The sequence below is a fragment of the Pristis pectinata genome, chromosome 1 (assembly GCF_009764475.1).
Source record: "Pristis pectinata isolate sPriPec2 chromosome 1, sPriPec2.1.pri, whole genome shotgun sequence".
Classification (NCBI taxonomy): domain Eukaryota; kingdom Metazoa; phylum Chordata; class Chondrichthyes; order Rhinopristiformes; family Pristidae; genus Pristis; species Pristis pectinata.
This window is the reverse complement of record NC_067405.1, coordinates 101,826,437-101,851,224: the sequence shown is the minus strand read 5'-3', so window position 1 is coordinate 101,851,224 and position 24,788 is coordinate 101,826,437. Positions and strand designations below refer to the sequence as shown.

At 36.9% G+C, this 24,788-nt stretch overlaps 1 protein-coding gene across 2 annotated transcripts in view; it reads right to left on the bottom strand.

Moving 5' to 3' along the window:
• dph6 (diphthamine biosynthesis 6) overlaps positions 1-24,788 on the bottom strand; it is a 212,506-nt gene that overhangs the window by 59,654 nt on the left and 128,064 nt on the right. The window contains exon 13 of one of the 2 annotated variants that reach the window (XM_052025476.1): positions 7,508-7,753. The exons of the other annotated variant lie outside the window; for it this stretch is intronic. Within the exon in view, the coding sequence (XP_051881436.1) occupies positions 7,508-7,753 (246 nt within the window). The remainder of the gene's footprint in view (positions 1-7,507; positions 7,754-24,788) is intronic. 2 annotated transcript variants of the gene reach the window in all.

The window sequence follows — 24,788 nt, the reverse complement described above, 5'->3', positions numbered from 1 at the left end:
TTCTCAAATGAAAGAATTGAAAAGCAGACGAGTTGTATTAAGCTTGTATAGAATTCCAAGACCACACATGGGAACCTAGAGCACATCAGAAGGAGGATATATTAGCACCACTGAAAGATAAACAAAATTTACAATAATGAAACCAGAATTGAGAAGGTACAAGTAACAAAACCAAAAAGGATGAGCCTCTTTTCTCAAGAATCTGGTCAACTAACCCAACATCTGTTGTTAGGAAATATTGGGTCCATTATTAAAAAGATCATAACAGGGCCCTTGGAACACGACAGTACGATCAGACAAAGTCAACACTGTTTTATGTCAGGAAATGTAATAGAACCATTAGATTTTGACAAATCTAACAGAAATTTTGAGGATGCAACTTTGTGGTAAATAAATGGGTAGCAGTGAAAATAGCATATTTGGACTTCCAGAAGGTAAATGAGATAATTTTGCATAACTGTTGTTTTAACACTCAGGTTGGGTTAACAGTTTTGCATGGGTAGAGAAATGGTTAAAGGAGGAAAAAAAACAGGGAGTTGGAATACAAGGGTCATTTTCAGGTTGGTAGATTAACAGAATGTCATAGGGTTTAGTCAAGGGCCCTCAGGTACACGCAACTTAAATTAATAACATATTCAGGTGTTCTGCTGATCCAATGCCAGGTGGGAAAGTGAGCCATGAGTAGGATGCAAAGAGTCCATAAAATGTTAAGCAACGAGACAAAAAGACAGCAGATGAGAGTATAATGTGGGAAAACGTGAAGTTGAACATTGTGGTAGGAAGAATAAAAAAGTAGAATATTTTTAAATGGAGAGAACTACTAAATGTTGATGTAAATGGAGAACTTGTAGCAGCCACTGATATCACTGACTGTGAGAAGGCACTTAAAGCACAGTTGTTCACATTTGTCATCATATTGGATGCCATATAACAATGTTCCCATTTCTACATTCCATTATTTCTACATAGTGGCTCTAATTTTACATCAGACATTCATAGAAACCACTAAAAAATAACTCAAATGTGAAGCAAACCCTGATGTGCGCTCATGGAATATTTTTCTAGAAGAGCAATTACAGAAGATAATTGGCATAAAATAAACCCAAGAGAAATTCCATACATGAGTCTGAAACTACTTGGGGAAGTACACAGATTCTCAATTGCCCTTTCAATTAACACAGAAAATTAGCCTGCACAGAAAAGCAACAATTACAAATTTTTTGATAGCTTAGATTTATGGTTGTAACATTAAATCCCACTTCACAAATTTAAAATTAAATCACATTTACATCTTTCTATAATATCCTCACTTCAGTCTACACATTGGAATCATGTCTCTTTCTAATGATTGATTTCTATGCCATTGATATTCAGCTGACAGGGTGGTGTTAACTTCGGGAATAAGATTAATTCTATTCAGCTCATCTCTTACCGAGCACCACACCTGAATGCAGAAAGCTCTGCAAACTACAGGTTGACCCCAGATTACATAAGGGTTCTGTTCCTGAGAACCATCTGAATGCTGATTTCTCCATGTCAGAAACGTCCACTTTCTATAGCTACCCATATAGTATCGTTCTACATACACTTGCTACAATTCTTCCATTTCATTGAATAATCACACAAATGTTTCCCGTAATTAAACTAATGGAATATACACTGTATGCAATGATGAATACCATGAAACATATTATTGTCATTATTACTCGCTTGAAAACTGCTTTAAACATGTATGGGAGAATTTGCGTAAAGCCAGACTTTCCTAAGTCGGGTCATTTGTAACCTGGGAAGACCTTAATGGCAGCTCAAAACATCCTTTGTAGAAAATTGAGCTCAAAAGGCAAGGGAATTTTTGACCCTTACCTGTTCTAGACAATATATAACTCCACATCCACCTGTGTGGTTGACTCTAAACTACTTCCTCAGTTCAGGGACAATTATGTGCAGATAACAAATGTTAGCATTACCAGTGACATTCATTTCCACGAACAAATAAATAAAACAAAACCAAACAACAATGTATATCATTTACAAACTTTTTAAATATCTCTTTTGAACAACAATTGGTTTCACTGCAATGACTTGTTTTGGATGCATTTTCTAGAACTGATTAAACTAGGATGGGTAAAATTTCAGTTGAGAAGTTTCGATCCTCGTGGCATACTGGCCACTGTGTACATTTCACTATTGTGTGCTAACAAAATATTTTAAAGATATTATCGTCTGGATGTAGTATTGGGACATGGTCTTTGGAATAGAGGTCTATCTTCAGTCCCAACATGCTGTCATGATCATGACCTGGGACTCAACACCTCCCTCTGTAACTGGATCCTTGACTTTCTGACCAACAGACCGCAATCAGTGACGATTGGCAGCAACACCTCCAGCATGATCATTCTCAACACTAGTGCCCCACAAGGCTACGTCCTCAGCCCTCTACTCTACTCCCTTCATACTCATGACTGTGTGGCCAGATTCTGCTCTAACTCCATCTACAAGTTTGCAGATGATACCACCGCAGCAGGCCGTATCTCAAATGATGATAAGTCGGAGTACAGGAAGGAGATACAGAGCTCAGTGACATGATGTCATGACAATAACCTTTCCCTCAATATCAGCAAAACAAAAGAGTTGGTCATTGACTTCAGGAAAAGGGCAGGTGTACATGCATCTGTCTACATCAATGGGGCTGAGGTCGAGAGGGTTGAGAGCTTCAAGTACCTTGGAGTGAACATCACCAATAGTCTGTCCTGGTCCAACCATATAGACACCATGGCCAAGAAAGCTCACCAGCACCTCTACTTCCTCAGGAGGCTAAAGAAATTTGGCACGTCCCCCTTGACACTCACCAATTTTTTATTGATGCACCATAGAAAGCACCCTATCTGGATGCATCACGGCTTGGTATGGCAACTGCTCGGTTCAGGACAGTAAGAAACTGCAGAGAGTTATGGACACAGCCCAGCACATCACGGGAACCAGCCTCCCCTCCATGGACTCTGTCTATATTTCTCGCTGCCTTGGTGAAGCAGCCAGCATAATCAAAGACCCCACCCACCCGGGTCATTCTCTCTTCTCTCCTCTCCCATCAGGCAGAAGATACAGGAGCGTGAGGGCACATATCACCAGGCTCAAGGACAGCTTCTATCCCATGGTGATAAGACTATCGAACGGTTCCTTTATACGATGATATGGACTTGTTTGACCTTGCATCTTACCGTCTACCTGCAATGCACTTCCCTGCAGCTGTGACACTTTACTGTTTTCTGTTATTGCTTTTACCCTGTACTACCTCAATGCACTGTGTAATGAATTGATCTGTACAAACAGTATGCAAGACAAGTTTTTCACTGTACCTTGGTACAAGTGACAATAATAAACCAAAACCAATAATCTTTTAGAAGTGAATTGGTATCAAATTATTGGAAACACTTCATAGGTTCAATCACCTTCTGGGGCGAGTGAAGTTTTGCATAAATACACAAGCCACTCTTCATTTCTATGGGAGATTTTTCATTTTGTCTGACCAAATTATTGAAAGCTAACAAGCTGAATTACAAAATATGGAGAGGTATTATTTCGATAATACAGCAGGGAAGAACAATTTACTTTTTTTTATCTGGTCCACGGCAATTTTAATTATCCAGAAGAGTTAGGTCACCTGTAAAAATTCTAAAGTATGAAATGATAAAGGTAGACAAACTATAAACTATTCTGTGCCTATTTGATGACAGCAAAATAAAAAAGTTATCTGATCACATAAGTGGCTTTGAAAGAAATTGCAATGCACTTTTGGTGCAATGTAAATGTGTTTAGGTCCCCAGTTGTGTGTTGTTGCATTTCAGTTTCCAAGCAACTTTCTGGAAGTGATGACAGTGGCATTAATCATTGAGCTGTGTATTGCAGAAGGATTAGAATTGATTACATTTGTTTGAGATTTATTGATTTTGAAAAGTATTGTTAATTGGGTAATAATGATTGAGTCTTTAAAGTGCAAGTGCATCCTAATTAGCTGAAAGGTCAATTATCACTCAAGTAACTTCATGTTTTAGTGCAATTGGAAAATGCCTGATTCAACTGTGTTTTTAGTAATTATAGAATATCATAAAGTACTCATCTTTCTAAGGTGAACTTACATCAACTCCCACATTGCAGTGAAGTAGCTTTCAGCTTGCTGCATTGCTCAAGTTGATCAGTAAACAAGGATCTCTCCAAACTGATTGCAATGCAACAGTGAAAGTCGAAATCTTTAGCATCTGGGGATTTCCCATTCAAACTAACTAGAGTGCAAACATAGATTGTCATCATACAGGTCAGAGGTGCAGAGTTGCTGGTGGGGACTCTTGCAGGACATCTCAAAACTAATTCACAATTTGGAACAACCTGAAATGAGCAATCTTGTTTTTATTGCTTGTGTACTCCAATGGTCAAGTGAAAGCAACCATCAGCCTATAACTTTTCAAGTGCATGATGCGACTGAATGGAGGTGTAAATTTGATTGCTGAATGCAATTGGCACTACTAAGCGCAAATAATGTAAAATATAATATGTGCTTCCTTATGCATGATGTGCCTTCACAAGAAGGCCCCTGGGGTGACATCAATCACTGTGCTGTGCAGGCTTGGCATTGTAGCTGTAACACAAAAGCATGCGATTGTTATGAAGAAACTGGATGTGCCCCAACCAGAAAAGTAGACCTCATAAAAATGAAAACCTACACAGATGTTGATTAAAAGGACAGTCCCCACCCTGGCCACTTTGGAGATGATTTTCACGAGTGATTCTTTTCCAATTTCTAAATGTTTCTGCAATTTGCAGTTAATGCCCTCAGTTTTCTATTGTGGAAGTGGGGTGGGATGGCCTTTTCCAATTACTCCACTCCTTGCCATGTCCACTCTGCCATCATGAAATCAGTGAGGTGAGGAATCCACTCCCTCATCCATCCTGATATCCGCAATATTACAGAGGACCACCATGCGTGTCATTCACAACTTTTTTCATGCTGTATGCAATACAGAATCTCTTCCTCAGTGCTCTGAAAGAAAATGGAAAGGCTCTATGGGGAGCATCAATTTAGCACAAGTTTCTATGTGTCTTCCAATTCCTAATCTCCACTTTTGGACATGTAATATGAAGTTGTACACCTTATTTCAATGGTTTGAAACAGTCAGCATAAATTAACCTCTCCAAATATGTAGTAAACTCAGATTAATTGTGCTCAGATTAAATGCACTCATAGAGTTTTGCACTGAACATGGCTCCAAATGCCTTCCTAATTCCTTCATTCATTTTGGGGCACACAGCACCAGCAATCTTCTGATTCTTTGCTGCACCTTTGTGGCCAACAGACTCTTGTTTTTCCAAACTTCAGGAGTCTGCTCTGTAGTCATTCTGCATCTGCAAACCAAATCTGAAGTGTAGAAAAGCATTGAGTGGAAAACTTCTACGGGAGCACATGCATGGAAGTCAGGGTGTGGAATAAGTCAGCAAGTAAAATACTAGTGTGAGACATGAAACCTGCAGCCAACACAGTCATGAAAATTAGTGGAGCAATATTTATCTTTTGCCGTTGCTGAGAGAGTAGAACTGTAATTGGTGCTGAAGAGAAGGAGTGCAGACTGAAAGCAGTTTTGAAGGGGTGTCCTCACTTATTGTGATAAGGAGCCACATGAATTTTGAATGAATTTAAAGGATACCACATCCTTTTTATAGCATGCATTATCTACCATCTGTCCACATTACTAATCTCAAAAATTAATTGTTGCTCTTTTGGGTTTTAGTGGACGAAGGCAAAGCTAATTCTTCATTTGAGTTTAGGGTTCCTGAACATGGAACATTACAGCACAGTACAGGCCCTTCGGCCCACGATGTTGTGCCGACATTTTATCCTGCTCTAAGATCTTCCCTCCCATATAGCCCCCCATTTCTCTATCATTCATGTGTCTATCTAAGAATCTCTTAAATGTCCCTAATTTATTTGATCTTGAAATACACAGCTCCAGCAACCCAAGTTCAACCCTGGCCTCTGGTTCTGTCTGTGTGGAGTCTACATATTCTTGCTGTGAAAGTGTGCATTTCCCTGGGTGCTCCATTTTCTGCCCATATCCTAACTAAGGACTGGTTGGTAGGTTAATTGGCAAGTATAAATTATTCCTTGTGTTGATGGGTAGTAAAAGAATTAGAGAGGAGTTAAGGGGCATGTGAGAGAATGAAATATCAAGGAAATAAATGTAGATTGATGGGATTTCTGTGAAAACCAGCATAGACTTAATATGCAGATGGTCTCCTTCTATGACATAAGAAAAATGTCAATGAAAGGACATTAAACAGGTACTGAAACCAAGAACCCATCTCAATTGGATATAAACAAAACTGAACCATAATGAGGAATGGTTTCTCAATTTATCCTGTATTACGCACTGAAGAATTTTTTTTAAAGAACAGATCTAATATTTGTGCTTAAATGAAGGTGTAAGAAAGAACTAATTCTTTCTTGTTTCATTTCCAGTATCTAACATACCAAGACTAAATGTTATACCCTGAGGAACTTGTCTCACACTGAAACCTGAGCAAATGTGGTGTTGATAATTTTCAATGGTCTGCTGGCATAGATCAATATTAGAACTTAACTTCCACTTTAGCAGATGAGATGTGACTTGGAGTCACAGCTTAAAATGAAAGAAACCTTTAAAATTGCCCCAAGGCATCACATTAGTTGTAGAACATTAGGCTTTAGTGCTCAGGATTTAAGCTAGGTTCTCAGCTTTGAATGTATTTTAAACTCAGTCGGTATCAGACAGGAAAAATAATAGACCTTAGATTTAACTGCACATTAACATGGTGTGGAAGCATTAGATATTATATTGGGGAGGGGGAAGAAATAAAGACATCCAGTCCCACAAATCAGTCATTAATAACCTGCCATTGTGAAAAATCCTAGCTTCTTCGTGGCCTTTCAGAGGTAGAAAACTATAAAGAACAGAATAACCACACAAACAAGGTGGGAAGATCAGGAAGCAATCTGAAAAAAAAATGCTAATTTCATATGAGCATCTAAAACAAAAAGTCTTAATATTCATTAGATTCATGTGATTTCAAATGTAGTCCACAAAATATTATTTTTTCTTTTCTAAACAATTTTCCTTATGGACCCAGAATACCGCAGTTCCACAGTCAGAAGCCTTTAAGAACTGTATTAAAGTTATCAAATCACAGCAAAATCCAAATAATTTTTCATGCATTAAAGATTTCAATCTCTTACTCATTTACCTCTTTTTCCGAAAACAGTATTCTGCATTATGTGCATCTGAAAATAACTGCTAAACATTTTTTTCCATCTGTGATAAATAAAGAACTTTCAAAGTAAATTAAGTATTTGTGGATTTAGACTTTGTGCATTTGACTTGTTTTAATAACATTAAGTGCAAGTGAAAATTTAAATTATATTTTGAATCACTTTAGTTTATTACTTTGTAAGTGGAAGAATCACAGGAACACCAATTCTTACCTCCTCTATGTGTCCCTTTATTGCCTTTTGCCAGACATTTTGAGCAACAGAGATATATTTCTTGTCTGTGACATAACAGTTTGCCAGCAAGATATTGCTTAATTTTGTTCCACTTTTCATTGCTTCAAGAATTTTCTGGACATGGCTTAGAGAAAGTGCAGCTTCAGGCTTGACACCTCCTTTGATAAGCTGCATGGTGCATGGAACCAAACCAATCTGACCCGCACAAAATATCTCATCTCCAATCTAAGAAGATAAATACGACTATTAGTAATATGCCAAGCTCTATCCTGAAGAACAAGACACTTTAAAATAGCAAATGCATCAAAAAGGTTTATATTAAAAGCTGCAGATTAGAAATTAGTCTTCTGATGTACACAATAAACACATAATGTTGTAACATATTCCATTCAGTTTATGAAATTTGGTTCCATTGACAGAATTTCAGAATTAAGGTTTAATGTACGTTTATTAATACATCCCACATTTGGCACATACATTGCACAATGAAGCTCTGCCTCTGTGCTTGTATACATATATGACATTTAACTATTGTGCATGTTGTGGAAAACCTCATGCAAAGAAGCCATTCTGATACAGCAGCTACCTCTGTTCAATAGTCTGGATGGAGCTACAAAAGGATTCACATCCAAATACTTCAGCAATGAAAACTGTGCTAATACTTACCAAAGATTATTTATTCCTCCCTTTTCTTTTTCAAAATACAACACAATTTTCTATTCAAAGTATATGTAGAAAGGAAAATTAATTATGACTGAGGGAAAATATTCTCTGCACATTTAAGTTAATTGCTTAATTATTCTCACTGAAATATGACCTCAATTAATCAAGAGATAGGTATCCATTTTCTAATGTTCTGCAATTTAGTTTTATTGCTAAATAAACTTCCAAGGAATTTTCTTGAGGTTAATTTTTCAAACATTAAAACTAGGTTGAAATGAACAGGTAAAGTCTGAAACGAAAATTGTACACACAATATAGCTGACAAATGCAGCTATCTTTTTGCAGTTGTAAAAACAGTTATTTTCAGTATTCCATGTAAAAGGACCATGATATTCCAGGCTGACATTAGGAACACAGACTGCCAACACACTGTATCTCAAACATAAGGTTGTAGGCAGGACCATGTGCATGCATGTATGTGTGTTTGTTGGAGCCTTATTAGGATACTTTCCATTGACTACAAAATCCTGTGCCCTTATTCTGTGGGGCGACTTTGGGGCAATCATCCCTCTATTATCCAGCTCAGGACTCCATGCTTGTGAGTCAGGTCGCTGGTTGGGAAAACCATGATAGAAAGTGGTGTCCTGGATTAATATCGTGTGGATCAACTACATTTCCTTCTAAATATGGGTCATCCTGTCCCAGATGGGACTGCAGGCAAACATCCTCTTTCTCCCTCCCCTGCCTTCTCTCTACAAATTTGTTTCATGAGGATCATATCATATTACAGAGAAGAACATCACATCACTTCATCAAGCCAGGAGAGAGGGTAGTTGAGACAGAGTCTAAAAATGATAGGTATTTTTAAAAAAAAGTTATTCCTCTAAATATCAGTTCCAAGGAAAACATTTAAAACAAATAGAAGCAGTAGGTGGCCATTTGGTTGCTTGTGCCTGCTCCACCATTCAGTAAGATTGTAGCTGATCTTTTACCTCAGTGCCATATCCCATTTCCCCACAACCCCAACTTCATTTAATATCTAAACATCTATCTATCTCTGTCTTGAATATACTCAGAGACTCATTCTCCACCGCCCCAGTGTGTAGAGAAAGCCAAAGATTCACTACCCACTGGGGGGAAAAATGTTAATTAAGTACAAAAGTGTTGATTTAAATCTGTTATGCTGAATCAGAAACTAAGCAATGTGAATATGTCAGTAGGCAAATATAAGAAAGTCACAATAAGTCCATTAGGAAATTGCGGAGAAATGTCCTGAGCCAGGCGATGTTAGAAATGTGGAAGCCACCACCGCAAGGAGTGGTGAGGCAACAGTAAAGATGCATCGAAGAGCCAGATTCTTATGGGAAAGAATGAGAGGACATCTTAATGTCTTCAGCTGAGGAGCAACAGGTAGTGGTAATGTGGAGCACCGACATCAACACAGAATTGCTAGGCCACACAGCATGGTTCTATGCTGTAAATACTTTGAAATAACATATGTAGGAAAGATGGGCTAGATCATACAGGGAAATACTGACACTTCACCAAAGCCTTCGTGTTGTTGGCTACTCTTTACTGGTAATTTCCTGACGATGCCCTGATGGCAGCAGGAGAGTGTGAACTGAGAACAATTCTCCAGCACTTTAAATTAGGGAATCTGTCGCTGATCTTGTTCAGATTAGACCTGACACAGGAAAAGCCACTCCCTTCATTTGAATGGGCAGGAACAGCTATAATGAGCTCAGTAATAGTTAATTCACATATCTTGAATTAATTGAGTTTACTTTAATGTTTTTCACTCTTTAATATTCCCCTTGATTTTTTTTAAAAAGCTAAAATGCATAAAAACAAGGTAATAATTTTTAAAAATTTCTGAAGGTCAAGCGACTTCCATAATAATTCTATATAGTTCCACATTCTACACTTTGTTAGCCAGCTAAGGCTGGGATTGGGATTCAAGCTAAATTTGTTTTTACCTGTTTTGTGGGCGGGGCCCTCTCTGGTCCTCCATGTGACGTTACATTGTGTAAGGTTCTGCTACCAATTGGACTCCACGTCACAGAGTGTTGGGGTGCCTTAGTAACGCTTAAAAGTTGATTGGGAGAGGCCATTTACAGGCATGTGGGAGCCTTTTAAAAGTGAGGTACAAAGAGTTCAGGACCAGCATGTTCCTTTGACAAGGTCATGCATGGAAGGGTGGTCCAGAAGGTAAGAATATATGAGATCACGATGAGATAGCAAATTGGATACAAGATTGACTTGGTGGTAGGAGACAGAGAACGCTAGTAGGGGGTTGTTTTTCAGATTGTAGGCCGGCGATCAAGGGTGTGCCGCAGGGATCGATGCTGGGTCCACTGTTGTTTGCTGTATATGTTAAAGATTTAGATGAGAAGGTAGGTGGCATGCTTAGTAAGTTTGCAGATGACACCAAAATTGGTGGTATCATAGACAGTGAAGTAGGTTGTCTAAGGTTACAACAGTATATAAATCAACTGCGAAAGAGGGCAATGGAATGGCAGATGGAATTTAACTCAGACAAGTGTGAAGTGATGCACTTTGGGAAGCTAAAGCAGGGCAGGACATACACAGTGAATAGCAGGACCCTGGGGAGTGTTGTTGAACAGAGGTACCTTGTGGTACAAATACATAGTTCCCTGAAAGTGACCGGTACTTGAATGATAGAGGAGTATGGAATTAATGCAGGCAAGTGGGATTAAGTACAGTATAGGTAGGCACAATGGTCAGTGTAGATGTGGTGGGGCAAAGAGCCTATTTCAATGGTGTACAACTCGGTGACACAAGTTGATGATGGTAGATTCACAAACGCTAAGTGTGTTCTTACCACTCTCTCAGGTGCAGGGATATCATTGTTGGTAGCAAGTTCTGGCTCGATAGATCCGTAATGCACACAGGCTCCTTACTAATGGAAGTTGGGCTCAGATCCAGTCCAAGCTGATGTGATGAATATCTTACTTATTTGATAGGTTTTGGCAATCAACATAATTTCTAGTTTGCTTGAACCCACAGTATAAAAACGACAATCTCATTTGGAAAAGCTCCATGATAGTTGATGCCGCAAATTGAAATGCCACACCTGCAGTAGGAGATGCCCTTCAAAGACTGATCTACATTATTGTGGTGAATTAGAACAAACTTCATTAAGGATCTTACTTTTGTAAAGCATGGGAGTTAAATATGCTCATTATGACTGACTTTCTATGTGATTTACCATCATATATAAAAAAAGTCCTTGCAAGCCAACTGTCAGACAACATCCAATGAGAAAGTATGAGTCAGCTATTTTCCAGTTTTGTGAAAGAGTCATCCATTTAAGACAGAATTGAGGCAAAATCTTTTCTCTCATGCAGCAGTGAGCCTTTGGAACTGGGCAGTGGAAACAAAGACAAAATATTTTTAAGGCAGGGTTAGATATTGATAAGCAAGGGAGTGAAGGTTATGCAGAGTTGATGTTACAACCACATCAGCCATGGTTATGTACTGGCTGATATGGTTGTAACATCACAACCATATCAGTGATGCTACAACCATATCAACTAGTACATACCATGGCTGATACGGTTGTACTGCTGCTGCAAAACAACAAATTTTGTGAATACGTCAGTGGTGATAAACCTGATTCTGGTCTTATTGAATGGTGGGGTTGGCTCAAGGAGCGGAGTGACCCACTCTTGTTCCTACTCCTCATTTATATACTTGTATGCACTTGATTTAGCTGCTGTCAGTAAACATTGAATAGGTTGAAGATTTTTTCTTCCCGTTCCCTTCTTCCAACTGATGCTGTGCTAATTTTATTCTAACAGGCTCTCTTCACTCTCTCAGCCCATCCTCTCTTCTCCCAACATAAACAACATGTGATAAAATGTAAAATAACTTGCAGATTTCAGTAATTTGCCTTGATCGTAGAAGTAATACTCTTTAACTTCCTGCAGCTTGCCATTTCCAAAACAGAACTTTGTACAAGGAAAACTTATTCTGTTTGTGGTGATCGTTTCCCCATCGAGATATCTGAAGTCCACTCTTGCTGGGTAACAGTATATATTTTTTTAATTGTCCTCTTCTAGAATGACATGCTTAAAACACCTGTTTTTCAAGGGTAGTGCTTTAATCAGTAACAAATTAAAATGTGTCTTATTAATGCTGCAAGCTGTTTGAGTTATCCTTGCTATCCCAATAGGTCACAGGTTCAGATAAGACCCATTGACCTGTTGACCTGTCAGTCAAATACTTGCTTACAAGATGCTGCCAATGTAAATAACCACAAGTGACAATGTGCTAATTGCTGGCCTCTGCAAAGCCTTGTAACCTTCTGACCTTAGGGTAGACCTCAATGACTGGATCAATTAGAACCTCAGGCAAAGAACCCATACTGATATACATGGATAGAAAGTCATTTTATAACAAGATTAGGGATGCTAAATTTGTATCCTCATTGGTAAATAATCCAAGCTTTTCAGGTTCAATTAGTATGTTATTGGCTGCAAATACGATCATTTATTTTAATTTTTCTCATTACATTAAGGCAATCTGAAACAGAATAAACAGTGATCAAGATTACAATTCATAATCACACACATTGCCTGTGAGCCATAAACTCAATGCGTTGTGAATGACTATACCCAATTCAAGAGACTAAATTCAGTAAATGAAATGCAAACTAAAATTATCTTAATTCAATAGCTTCAGATTCAGAAATTAATAATTAGTATAATTATACAACCAGTTTCTACTGCTCTTGGGTAATATGTTTTTAATGAGGCTGCCGTGGTTGAAGCTAGTGAAAATCAAATTATGTTTTTCATTAAAAAGCCTCAATTTTCAAAAGCCTTCACCCATTTAGCATTCAGACTTTTTTTTTATTAAACTCAGCAGTTTACCTGCAACACCAAAATACCTTCCAATTTTAAAAGTCAATCAGGGTAAACCATCATCTATTTTGACCAAATATATTAAAGTAAATAATCTGACTCAGTATTACATTTTCCATTTGTAAGTGATAGGATGAAAAAGTTTATTTGTGCAGAGTTCATGAGCTACTACTGTATAGAATTGGACTATACAGCTGGAGACCTGTGTACAAATGCTGGTCTTTACTGACAATAGGATTTCTCATTGCTGGTAGTGAAAGCTGGGAAAGGGGCGCCAAGGTCAACAGGCCACCTGGGACCTTGATGAACAAAAAGACCGACTTCTATCTTCTTAATCAATGAGAGTCAAGGATGTGAGCAAAGAAAAGGGGGAGGAGGAAGGAACTGAGGAAGAGGGGAGTTTAAGGAGAAAGGGAGGAAGGAAGAAAAGGAGGAATGGAGGATAGAAGGAAAGTAGGGAGGACAGGAGGGCAGAAAGAAGGGAAAATTAAGGATACGAAGGAAAACAAAAATAGTAAATATCAATAATCTCTGAGATAATTTACTACCTACAGAAATGAGAACCTCTTTGGGTATGGGAAGTAAAACAAGAATGAATGGTATGGTGAGGGTGCCTTTATATATAGTTTGTCATCACCTATCAGTGAAAAGTTGTGACCAAAACTTGGAATAATAACTGAAATTTCCAACATATTCAAGGAAATCCAATGACAAATTTTGGAGTACACAATTGCACAGATAAAAGCAGAAATCCAGAAGTTGTTCAGAAATGCCTCTAAACAAGCCAAATGAAATAGTCAATGAACCAATGCTCCTATCCCATGAATGAGCTGTGACTTTACAAGTTATTCTTGAAAGGTTATGACCAATGAAAAGTAATTAAGTTTAATTTTTGAAAAAATCTTAGAACTTTTTCTATATCAATTAATTTCAACTTCTTGAACATATTGTCTTTTTGTGGAAGATGTTGCCTTTGAGTTTGGGTAGAGTCCAAGTGTTTTCTAGTAAGTGATTTGGATTGCCATTCTTCATATCTGGACTTGGCTTAGATTAAACTATGAGCCGAATTCTCATGCTCCAGCTCAGAACACAAGACTGTTCCACCAGCATTTTTCAAGTTCCTATGAGCAGATTGTGTGCTTCCCTCACAGCACTGGAAAACAGATGGGCAAAGAAAAGGTGGATGGTTTAAAGGCAATTCTAAGTTGCAAGCAAATACTACAAAATTAGGGAAACGTGAATATAACAAAAACTAAAGTTTTTACAGCCACTAGCTCCAACAATGTTATTCTAAGTGCTTCACAGTGAATGGAGATTATATATAACAATGAATCTTTGAACATACAAAAGTACACTTTTTCTCAAGCTGCAGCAAGAATAGCTGAAGATCAATATTACCATTTGTATAATGTTACAGAATATCAGAAAGATTTCAAAGGAAATGGATGCTTTCAACAAAATAAAAGCTGTTTCACCAAGTCTTGAGTAGAGTCCGCTTTTGACAAAGTTTTTAAAAAGAAAATGTATTTGTTATTCTATTACCATCTATTGCTATTCGAAGCTTAAAAGAAGCTTTGTGACACTGATTTTGGGATTTCTGTCCTGCTGTGCATCTCTTGCAGTGCTGGTTGCAATTCCAGTTCCTAGTGACACCTGTTCCACTATACCCCAATTCAATTGTTTTTATATGTCCCTTTCCTGAAGGAAGAGGATGGACTTGTGGTGGTTGGAGGGAGGAGTAGGGAGGCATTCTGGGTCTGAGAGTGGTTGGAAGGACGGAGAAAGAGATCTGAAAATGACCAAATGGGCTAGGACTAAGGGGCAGGATAGGCAGCAAGAAAAGAGAAGGTAAATGTGCTCACAGGTCAAGTTGAGGTTATTGTCATGTGAATGTATGGTGAGGCACAAATACAATGAAAAACTTGCTTGCAGCAGCATCGCAGAAACTTTGGTACAGACAGTGAAGAGAGACAGAACAAAAAGACTGTGCAAAAACAAGACCTTCATGCAAAAGAACAAAGACACAATCAGAGACAAGTCCATGGTAGGGCAAAAGGCAGTCCGTAGTGTTCCATTGCTGAGGTAGGGTTAGGATTGTGCTAGAATCATGGCATTGTACTGGATTTTCTATTCTCTCATTAATTCTGAAGTTCTTTCTGATTGATTAGTACTTTCAATTGAATAGCTAACAGCAGCAATGAATCAAATATGAAAAATGAAATGAAAAAGCAGCCATGATAGTTCTATCAACATTTTTCTGTTTTCTCTTGCCAGTTTATCATTGAGATAAGTAATCATTGTTTTACAAAGTCTGAAACCATGGCCATCGCAGCCATTCATCTCATTTAACTATCATGTGGTTTATTACATACATCCTAAGGCATTCAAATTTCATACCAAAAGTCAGGCATACATGAACTTGGAAGTATATCATTCACTTTCTCCAAGGAAAAATGATAAGTAAGCTGAAAGCACACTTTGGTACACTGTGCGCACAGAGCTTCAGATCCATGCTTGGCCATGATGCAGTAAACAAAAATGTACCTTGTGGTTTTTCAACAAACTTGCTTACATTGAAACTGAGAGAGATATTAATGATTTTGTCTGAAGAATTATTAGAAATTCATCATAAATCAAAAGCAGCATGACGAATCTGAGTTTGATCCCGGGGGCTGAGTAGCTTGTACCAGATGGGGCAGGGCAAAACATACTTACCTTAGCAGAGCCCTACTTTACAAAGAGAATTGGAGGTAATGTTGACATACAGCTCATCTGTGCATTAAAACAGATTATTGAGGCTTATTTATAAAACCTGGAGATTTATGCAAAGAAATGAGGACTGGCTTCCACAAAACAGATATGCAGCGAAGGATTAATAACTTTAAGAGTTGGATGGGAGGAAGAAAATCGTCGAGCAGAGAATGATTCAAAGAAAACCAAACATTTAAAATGGGAAACTGTTTGGAAAAATCATCATCCAAAGAAGATTACAGTTGGTTAATGCAGATTATAAAGGTCCATGGACAATTTTAAAAGAGTATTTCAATTAGAAATGATCCTTCAGCCTACTTTAGAAATCAAATATTGTCCATTTTCCAATTTAAACTGTGGAAAAAGTACTAAATCCAAGATCGTTTCATTTGCAAATTGGTAGAGGTTTCCAGACAAACTGGAAATAAAAATCCAACCAATGTAGAATTCATTGATCCCCTTTGTCTTCACTTATCAAGATTATACTGCATACCAAACACCAACTTGATTGATACCGGAGCTCCAATTTCTAATATGCAACAAAAGATTGCATAGAATTGTAGAGAGGTTTTTCCTGAATTTCCTATTGTGAATTCTTTAATTAGCAAAAGAGCTAGAATTTCAATAATGCCTTGCACAAATTCATGATGTCACATTTTGTTTTTAGTTTAAACTAGCAAACAATTTGCAATATTGCCATTTTATTCAATTTCTCCTTACTCAAACTGGATGAAACTGAAACTGCTCCATTTTATCTGCACTACTGAATTCCCAGCAGGAAGTCTCCCAAAGACGTGCTGGTAGGTTAATTGGTTACTGTAAATAACCCTTGATGTAGGTAAGCTGAAAAAGAATCAAATGTGGAATTAATGGGCGTGTGTGAGAGAGGAAAAGTACATTGAAAAGTTTTCTGGATACAAGGAAAAGGGGAATGGGACTGATGGGTTTCCTCTGCCAGCGTGGACCTGATGGGCCAAATGACTTTCTTCCGCATCGCATTTGGTAAGTGACAAATGTAAAAGGGAAATATGAAAATATAAAAGAAACTATATATTCAAATGGCTTCCATCTCACCCGAGTAGCTTAAATGCACAAAGCTGAAACCCTGCCTTCATGTGAAATCAGTGATAACCATGTTCCAGGATGTTCAAGAAGGGGTGTCATACTTTCTTACATTGAAGGTCAATTATTTGTGGGGAAAATATACACACTGCAAACACTATTTCAGGCAGGGCTTGTTTTTTTTTAACCTCAAATCATCTTGCAAACACAAGTTGCATCTTAATTAAATATATAAAATTATTAGTTAAAAATAATATGCCAAGCATTGATTAAGACCAATGATTACTTCATGAGAACTGAAATTCACTTATGCTCCCAAATCTATTTTAACAAATGTAAGATTGTCTCTCATATACGACTAGTACAGTTACAGAGTAAAAGCACATGATTTCCACTCATTTTTCTAAAACAGATTTAAACCTAAACTGGACATGAAACATCAAGAGCTGAATTCATCTTCAAATAAAGTGGAAGTCCCTGTCAATGTACTGCAGTTTAGAATTACGCTTTCACATTGAAGCAGCAGCATTACATCACAAGTGTATTAGAAACTAATACTTATAGCTTTTGCACACTGAAATGAAGACCATGATTCTTCAATATGCAATATGTTCAAATTTTTATAGCAGTTTCTTTTATTAAAGACAACTATTCAGCACTTCCTTGCATTTCCGGTCGTAGAGTACCATGTCCTTTTCTTAAGTGGGTGTAGAAGAAACCTGCTTCCCATATCATGTTTCCCAAGATACTGTGCCTGTCTGTCAAGTTTGGCTGTCAACTTTGATGCATTTTTCAGAGCAACAGTACAAGCTTAAATTACTATGACTGCAAACCATAAATGAGAACCCAGTGCTTTGAAACCATCAGATCAATCAGAAGATCATTTACTTGGAAGGGTTATTTGGTAAAGTGAGAGCTGTACATCAACTATCCGCAACTGAGGGCTGAGGCAGCAAAACGACAACAACAAATTGTCATTGGCATTCCATTTATGAACCTTCAGACAGCATCAGAGTTCTGTTCGGCGGGAAACCAGATAAGGTCAGACTTTCACTGAATATTTCTTAACAAGCTACCATCAAAAGAAGTTATGATTTGAATAAAAAGGCTATCACTCCTTAATTTCAATATCAAAGGGATCCACTGTGAACTCCCAATGCAGAAAAAAATCTCCCCAAGCTGCATCAGGCTTAATAATCTATTATTTAGGATTTATTTTAGGTTGATTGGAATAAAAAAAAAGCTGTGCTGCTGAAAAACCACAAATGAAATAGCACGAAGAAAAGAATGATATTAACATACTATTAACAGTTCAAAAGAATGATATGACACACCAATCAAATTTGTTAATTGACTGTCAATGATCTGTCCTTAAAAATGCAACATGACTGCATAATGCAGCTCTAAATCTGACAGGAAGACAGTTACATTTGCATTAGTCTCATAAACTAATCAACAATCAGAATATAATGCACATTTTTAACATGTTAGATATTTGCTTAAATATACATTGTTTATGTACTGGCCACTGACAGTAAGTGAAAAATTCTTCTAAACCATTATTGATATTTGGATAATCTCTGTTAAAAGTTCAATATTTAGTTTTTTTTTGCATTACACCAAGTACTTTGGGGAAAAAATCCTTTTTTAAAATCTTTTTAAAAGAATTGTTGTAAATGAAAATAGCAAATCTGGTTTTTAACTGCATCTCGAAGGCATGTACATTACAAACACAGTTTGCATACAAATTTGTTGGAAGTTTTCTGGAAACTCCTTAAAAAAGAAACTCAGCAGGATAATAACTTACAAATATTAAAATTGCTGTGGGGATTGGGGGAGGGAAGAGAGAGTTGCCTCTAGAGATTTTCATCTACTTTGAAACTGCATCTGTGCTTTGACTGAAACAAATTTAACCCTATGAGGGCTGGATATCCCCTGCAGCTGCAAAATTGTGATCTTAGCCAATCAGAGTCAGCATAAAATTAACTCTAAGGAATCGACGGAAAGATTCACTCTCTATTTTAACTTGCTCTTGATATTGTTTAGAAATCTGTGTTTGCTTTTCGTTAAAAATAAGCCTTCCAATTCAAAGTTTGTTAGGTTATATCATCATTTAAGATTTAATAAGACTTAAAAGATGATATAGGCTAACAAATCCCCCACTCTATACAAATACATATACCTCCTCAACTCCCAATACCCACAACCTAAAATCCACCCCCTCCACCTCAGGCTTCCTAACTACTCCTGCCTGTGGTTTCTCTGGAGTGTTCTGCCCCTATGGGGAGCCAAGCCTGTCAATCACGCTGGTTTCCTAGTGGGGATCCTTCTGAGAAAAAAAGATGCCCACTGTGACGCTTAAATTACATGGTGTGCAGTGAGACCCAGTACTCAAAGTTTCCCGTGCAAATCCTTTGACCCCACTCCCCCGCAACCATTCATAATACCATTACCCCCACCACAATCGCCCCTATTACCACAATCCTGTAACATACCTACAAAACCCACATCAGTCAAGATTGGGCCTGCTAATTCTCTTTCTCCTACCACAGGTGCTGCTTGACTTGCTGGACACTTCCAGAATTTTCCATTTAAAAAAAAATTGTTTGTCCCACCCCTTTGGTGGAATGCTCATGACACTGTTAACTGAAGGATCTAATTCCACTATGTCAGAATAGAGCAGAGGTTTTAGTTAGTCAACACTGCTACAGCTGATTGAAGAAAGTAATCACAGGAGACTTATTACAAAGTTTGCTGCAAAGGATTACAATGATTACAATAAATTAAACACGCCAAGGACTGGTACTTCTTTTAAAACATTATTTAAAATTTTGCTTTTATAATATTTTTAACTTAAAATGTATCTGAATGACTACACATACATGATAATTTTTTTCTGGAGCAATAGAATGTTAGTATTGAGCAGCAAGGCTGAAGGGCAGGGTGATGATGGTGGACAATGTGCATTGGTTGAGGCAGAAGAAAAATTAGTCATGGTTTCCATTCCTAATCAAGGTGCAATTAAATATCAAACGGAAAGGGCACTTTTAAGGATTTGGTTTAGAGCAGAATCAGATTTTGGCCTGGAAGTGTGACAGCACTGTGGCTAGATTAGCAATCCAGAGACCTGGGCCATTAATTGGAGTCATACATTTAAATCCTATCATGGCAGAATGGAGTGCTAATGTCAGTAACTATAGCAATGAAACTACCCAACTTCCATAATAATCAACTTGATACCTGAACGTCCCGTGGAAATGAAAAAAGGTGTAATTCAGGGGGAAAAAATTACTTTTAAGGGAGTCATTATTATACGCAAAGTTTCTTTGCAAAAACTAAGATTAAATTTGTGAACTGTTCATCAAAGAATTTCTAAGTATAGGTCTTTCCTCTTGACTTTTTCAGAAATATAAATTAAATTTTGGTGGCTTCATTCTTTTTACATATGACAACTTGTATAACTCAAAACTACTTTGCACAACTTACAAGTTTGCTACCACCAAAGGAAGATAAATACTTAATAATTTGCAGCAGGTCATCCAAATTACTTCAATACTCAAGAAGATCCAAGATTGTGATATGATACACTCTATGACTGCCGTAGTTGTTGAATGTTCATCATGCTGCTCATCAGTCACAGTGTGATATGCATTATGAAAAAAGTTACCATAGTATTATTTTTGTCACATATTGACAAAGCCAATTTTCCAGAAAGCATGCCTCTTCAATGTCTGTTACTACATTTTTCCAGGATCATAGTATTGTCTCATCTATATAGTAGAGTATCATCTCTCTCTTTGTTCCACAAAATCTAGTTTCTAAATATTCTAAAAAATATTCTAAAAAGTCTAAATATTGACAACATATACTTTTCTATACCAGAAATAGCTTGGTGTGTGAAAATCTGTTCAGAGGTCACAAGCAAATGGTACTTTGAGATACTTCAAAAACTGAAATACTTGTATTATGCTTTTTCTTCACTGTCCATCCTGCCAATTCTAATCACATAATTCTATATACGTATATCCCTAAAATTAAATCATTGGATTAGAATTGTTATACCTTTGCCAAAAAGATAAACCAACAAAACTATCAAAGAAGCACACCACAAAATTATACCAAAACATTAGGGTCACCAAGAACCAAACATAATTACATGAGATTCAATATAAAAAGTATAGTCATACAGCAGAGGAAGCTGTTAGTTGACCCCATAATATTTGTGCCAGCCCTTGGAAACAGATTTAATTCCGTTCTCCAGCTTTTTCCCCATAGTCCTGTAAAAAGAATACATAACAAAAAGAACATGCTTCTTCCTAATTTGATAGTTTTAGCATTCATAAATATCCATGAATATCCATACAAAGCATAATAAACACTTAAAGGATAATTAAATTAAAAATTAATTTGGACATTACACTATGATATTTTATTTCAATTTCTATTCTTTTACATTGCAACAATTATCTAAATGAAACCTTCAGTTTCTTGAAGTTGTCCTTTGGGATCTTACTCCCTTTGCTGCGCTTTAATTATTATTCAGGTTTTGTTTTAGCATTAATTGAGATCCACTTAAGTTACTTTCAGTATGCATTTGTTTGATGTGCTATGTTACAATAAAAGTTGTATATGTCAGTATGAAAGGGGATGTATGTGGGACCTATAAAACTTGTGAATCTGTTTGAAAATCAAAACTTCTCATTGAAATATCATTCTTTGTTGCCAACTGAATAACTTCAGATATTTTGAAAATTCCCTCATCTTGAACATTTATTGTTTTTGCAGTAGAATTTATAAATGGAAGAATTCTTCATTCAATGCTACCTCTCATTCTGAACAAATTAAATTGCTCTACCTTGTTTTGGTGCTCACCATTTTAAATTTTATATAATGTTTGCTATGTTTTTACTTGATTTCAATAATTTTTCTCCTACCGGTAAAATTCTCTTCAACTGAAAGAAAATTTTCATATCAGAAATGGATTTTGTGACCCACTTCAGTAACTGTATATTTAACATTTCTTTGTTTAAAAGGATTGATCAAAATGATCACTATAGCACTCCAATTCAGGAATGCACAACTGACGGATTAAGTCCCAAAATTCTCAGAATGGTCCAATCTTGGTAATTTTACCCATCACATTTAGTTGCTTCTACTGTCCACTTCCTTCAGCCTCAAGTAGTAGGGAAAAATAACAATAAAACTCTTCACCCATCAATGCTACTGTTTCATCTGTGCAAAAATATTTACTCCTGAGGCATCATTGCAAAGTATAATGGAGGCATATCAAGGTATAAAGTGTGACTCTTTGTACTTTATTGCTCTTCAAGATTCGGTGCAAAGAAAGCATCTTAAACTTGACTGTGGGGGGGTGGTGAGGGTGTGGATTAAACAAAAAATGCTAATGCTTTTTTCTTCTTGCTTATAAGAATTACAACTTGAAGATCTTGCAGATAGCTGAATGCACCGTGCAATTTGTTATTTTTTGATTCACCAATTCACAACTTAGGGACAAGTGGATCAATAGCAACAGATCAACCTCCACACCTCAAGAAAACAACATATTTGACTTTCCAAAAACAGCATTACTGATGAGTGTGAACATGAGCTCCCCCTTCCCTTTTCAAAATGCCATTCTTGTTGTAATTTCTTTCAGTTCTGACTGAGGGTATACATGGGAAAACATTAACTTGTGCATTTTTCCTCAGAGCCTCCTTTTATGAAAGTAGGGAGTGATTTCCCTTTCAGGTTTCCATCTGTACAACAGGAGATTTATTCCTATAAATATCTCTTTATTGTTGAGTTCAATGCCATTCTATCCACTTACCCAGCTAGTAACTTGACAGAATTTTTTTTTGGAGGTGCAATATTTCAGTATTATTTTCTAATGGTAGCTTATTTTTTGAAGTCTCATTTTTTGATTCAATTGGGATGATTAGTTTTCAAATAGTTGGGCTTTTTATATACATTGTACACTCTGCTAACAAAATATCTTAATCAAAGCACAGGAATATCACACAAAACATTACTTAAATTTTATAAGGTTGCAACATTTTAAAATAAAGGTCATTTTCTAGTTCCAGTGTTATCAGAATTTGATGTACAATCATTTTTCATTACTCTAACTTTTGCCAATCTGGAAAAATGGGACATGAGATTCTATTTCCGGCAGTGGAGTTTGATAATAAGAACATATACACAGCACTAAAGATTTGGAGTGTTAACCTCTATTATTTTTCTACAAGATGATTCAAATAAATAAACTAACTGGCCAAATGTGCACCTGCACACCTTCACTCATTTGTTTTAAAATGGAAGATCCATTTTATTTGATTTAGATATTAAATTCCTTTAAAATCTAGTTTAAAATCTACCAGAAAGCTAAAACATATAAATTCATTGTTGAGGAATTAAACATTACAACTTTGTTTCTCTTTAAGAGTTATGTTGTGGAGAAGTGGTTGGACTGTATACATTCACAAATTTTATATATTTTTTAGCACTTCTGAAATCCCCAACCCGCGAATGCTCAACTGTCACATATGATCAGTGTTACTTAGCTGGCCCTATAAACCTTGTTATTTCAATAGATGTAGTAAGCGAAAAGGCAGACATCGCTGAATGTCTTGTAAAATATCACCAAATCTTGCTCAATATTTATATGGTAAATTGCATTACCCATGCATGCATTTAAGTTTATTGGAGGAAAAAATATAAAATGCCAAAAGAATGGCATCATAGTCAGTTCGTCCATAAATAGATTGTGGTCATTTCATGACATTGGACCTTTTCTTCTTGCTATGCTACTGTAAATAAGCGTGTTCCCTTGCCTGTCTGCTTTCCTCATGCCCATTTTCAGAAATGCCGCAGCAGATAAGTAACACTGTCATGTCCGTTTTGTCAACTACATGCTGATTATCCTTTCTATTGGCAGTTTGTGAACATTATCAAGGTCAGAAGCAATCACTCAGAAGACACCTCCTGATGCTGTTATAGTTAATGATGATTTCAGTGAGAAGGCTCCTTAGAGCAAAGGCTGTTATTAAAATAATGGGAAGTGGAAATTAAGGGACTTCATACTTTTCCAGCTGTTTACTTGGGGAAAAAAGCTTTAGTAGCCAAGTAAAATGTGCAAAAAATATTTGCAGAATTTAGCAAAGATTATGACAAATAGGCTATGTATTTAAAATATGACAAGATTACTTTGTAATGAATTTGCTATTTGGCGATATATGCCGACTTCATTTCTCCTTGTATTAGGGCAAATGCCCACAGTTTTTAACTGTCTGGACCTCAGCTTTTGACAAATTGGTTGTGAGGCATTTACGACTGATGCACATATCGGAAAATCATTTCTGCCAAGTTTCCTTCGTGACCTGCCCGTGGGACATGACATGCTCCAAGACGCATCGCTCTATCAAACCGCATCTTTCCAGAACAATGCAAATTATGACAAATTCCATCATCCTGCATTATGCGCTTCATGCTAATCTCCCTAATTCGAGAGAATCAGGAGGCTCGCTGTTCTGCTGAAGGGCATGTTGTCTGATTGAATGATAGTGAAAAAACATCCACAATCTCTTTTGCCTCCTAATCCCAGCTGTGCCCACCTCTGCCCTCAAAGCACCATTTCTTTATCTCCTGCACAAAATTAACTTATCATTTGCTTTGCATTATAAGCTTAGTATAGGAGAAATTAACATTTTATTTTATCCAATGTATGTTTCATACATTTTGGATGGCAAATGTTAATGAACTCAGTTCTACCTCTTCCTGCTGACTTGCCGGGCCTGTCACGACTGTCACATTGGGAATGCAACCACACTGAGAAACTGGGACTTCTCCCACACCGGCTTTTGAACCAATCATTTAGGATTCAGGCTATTCTGAAACTCGGC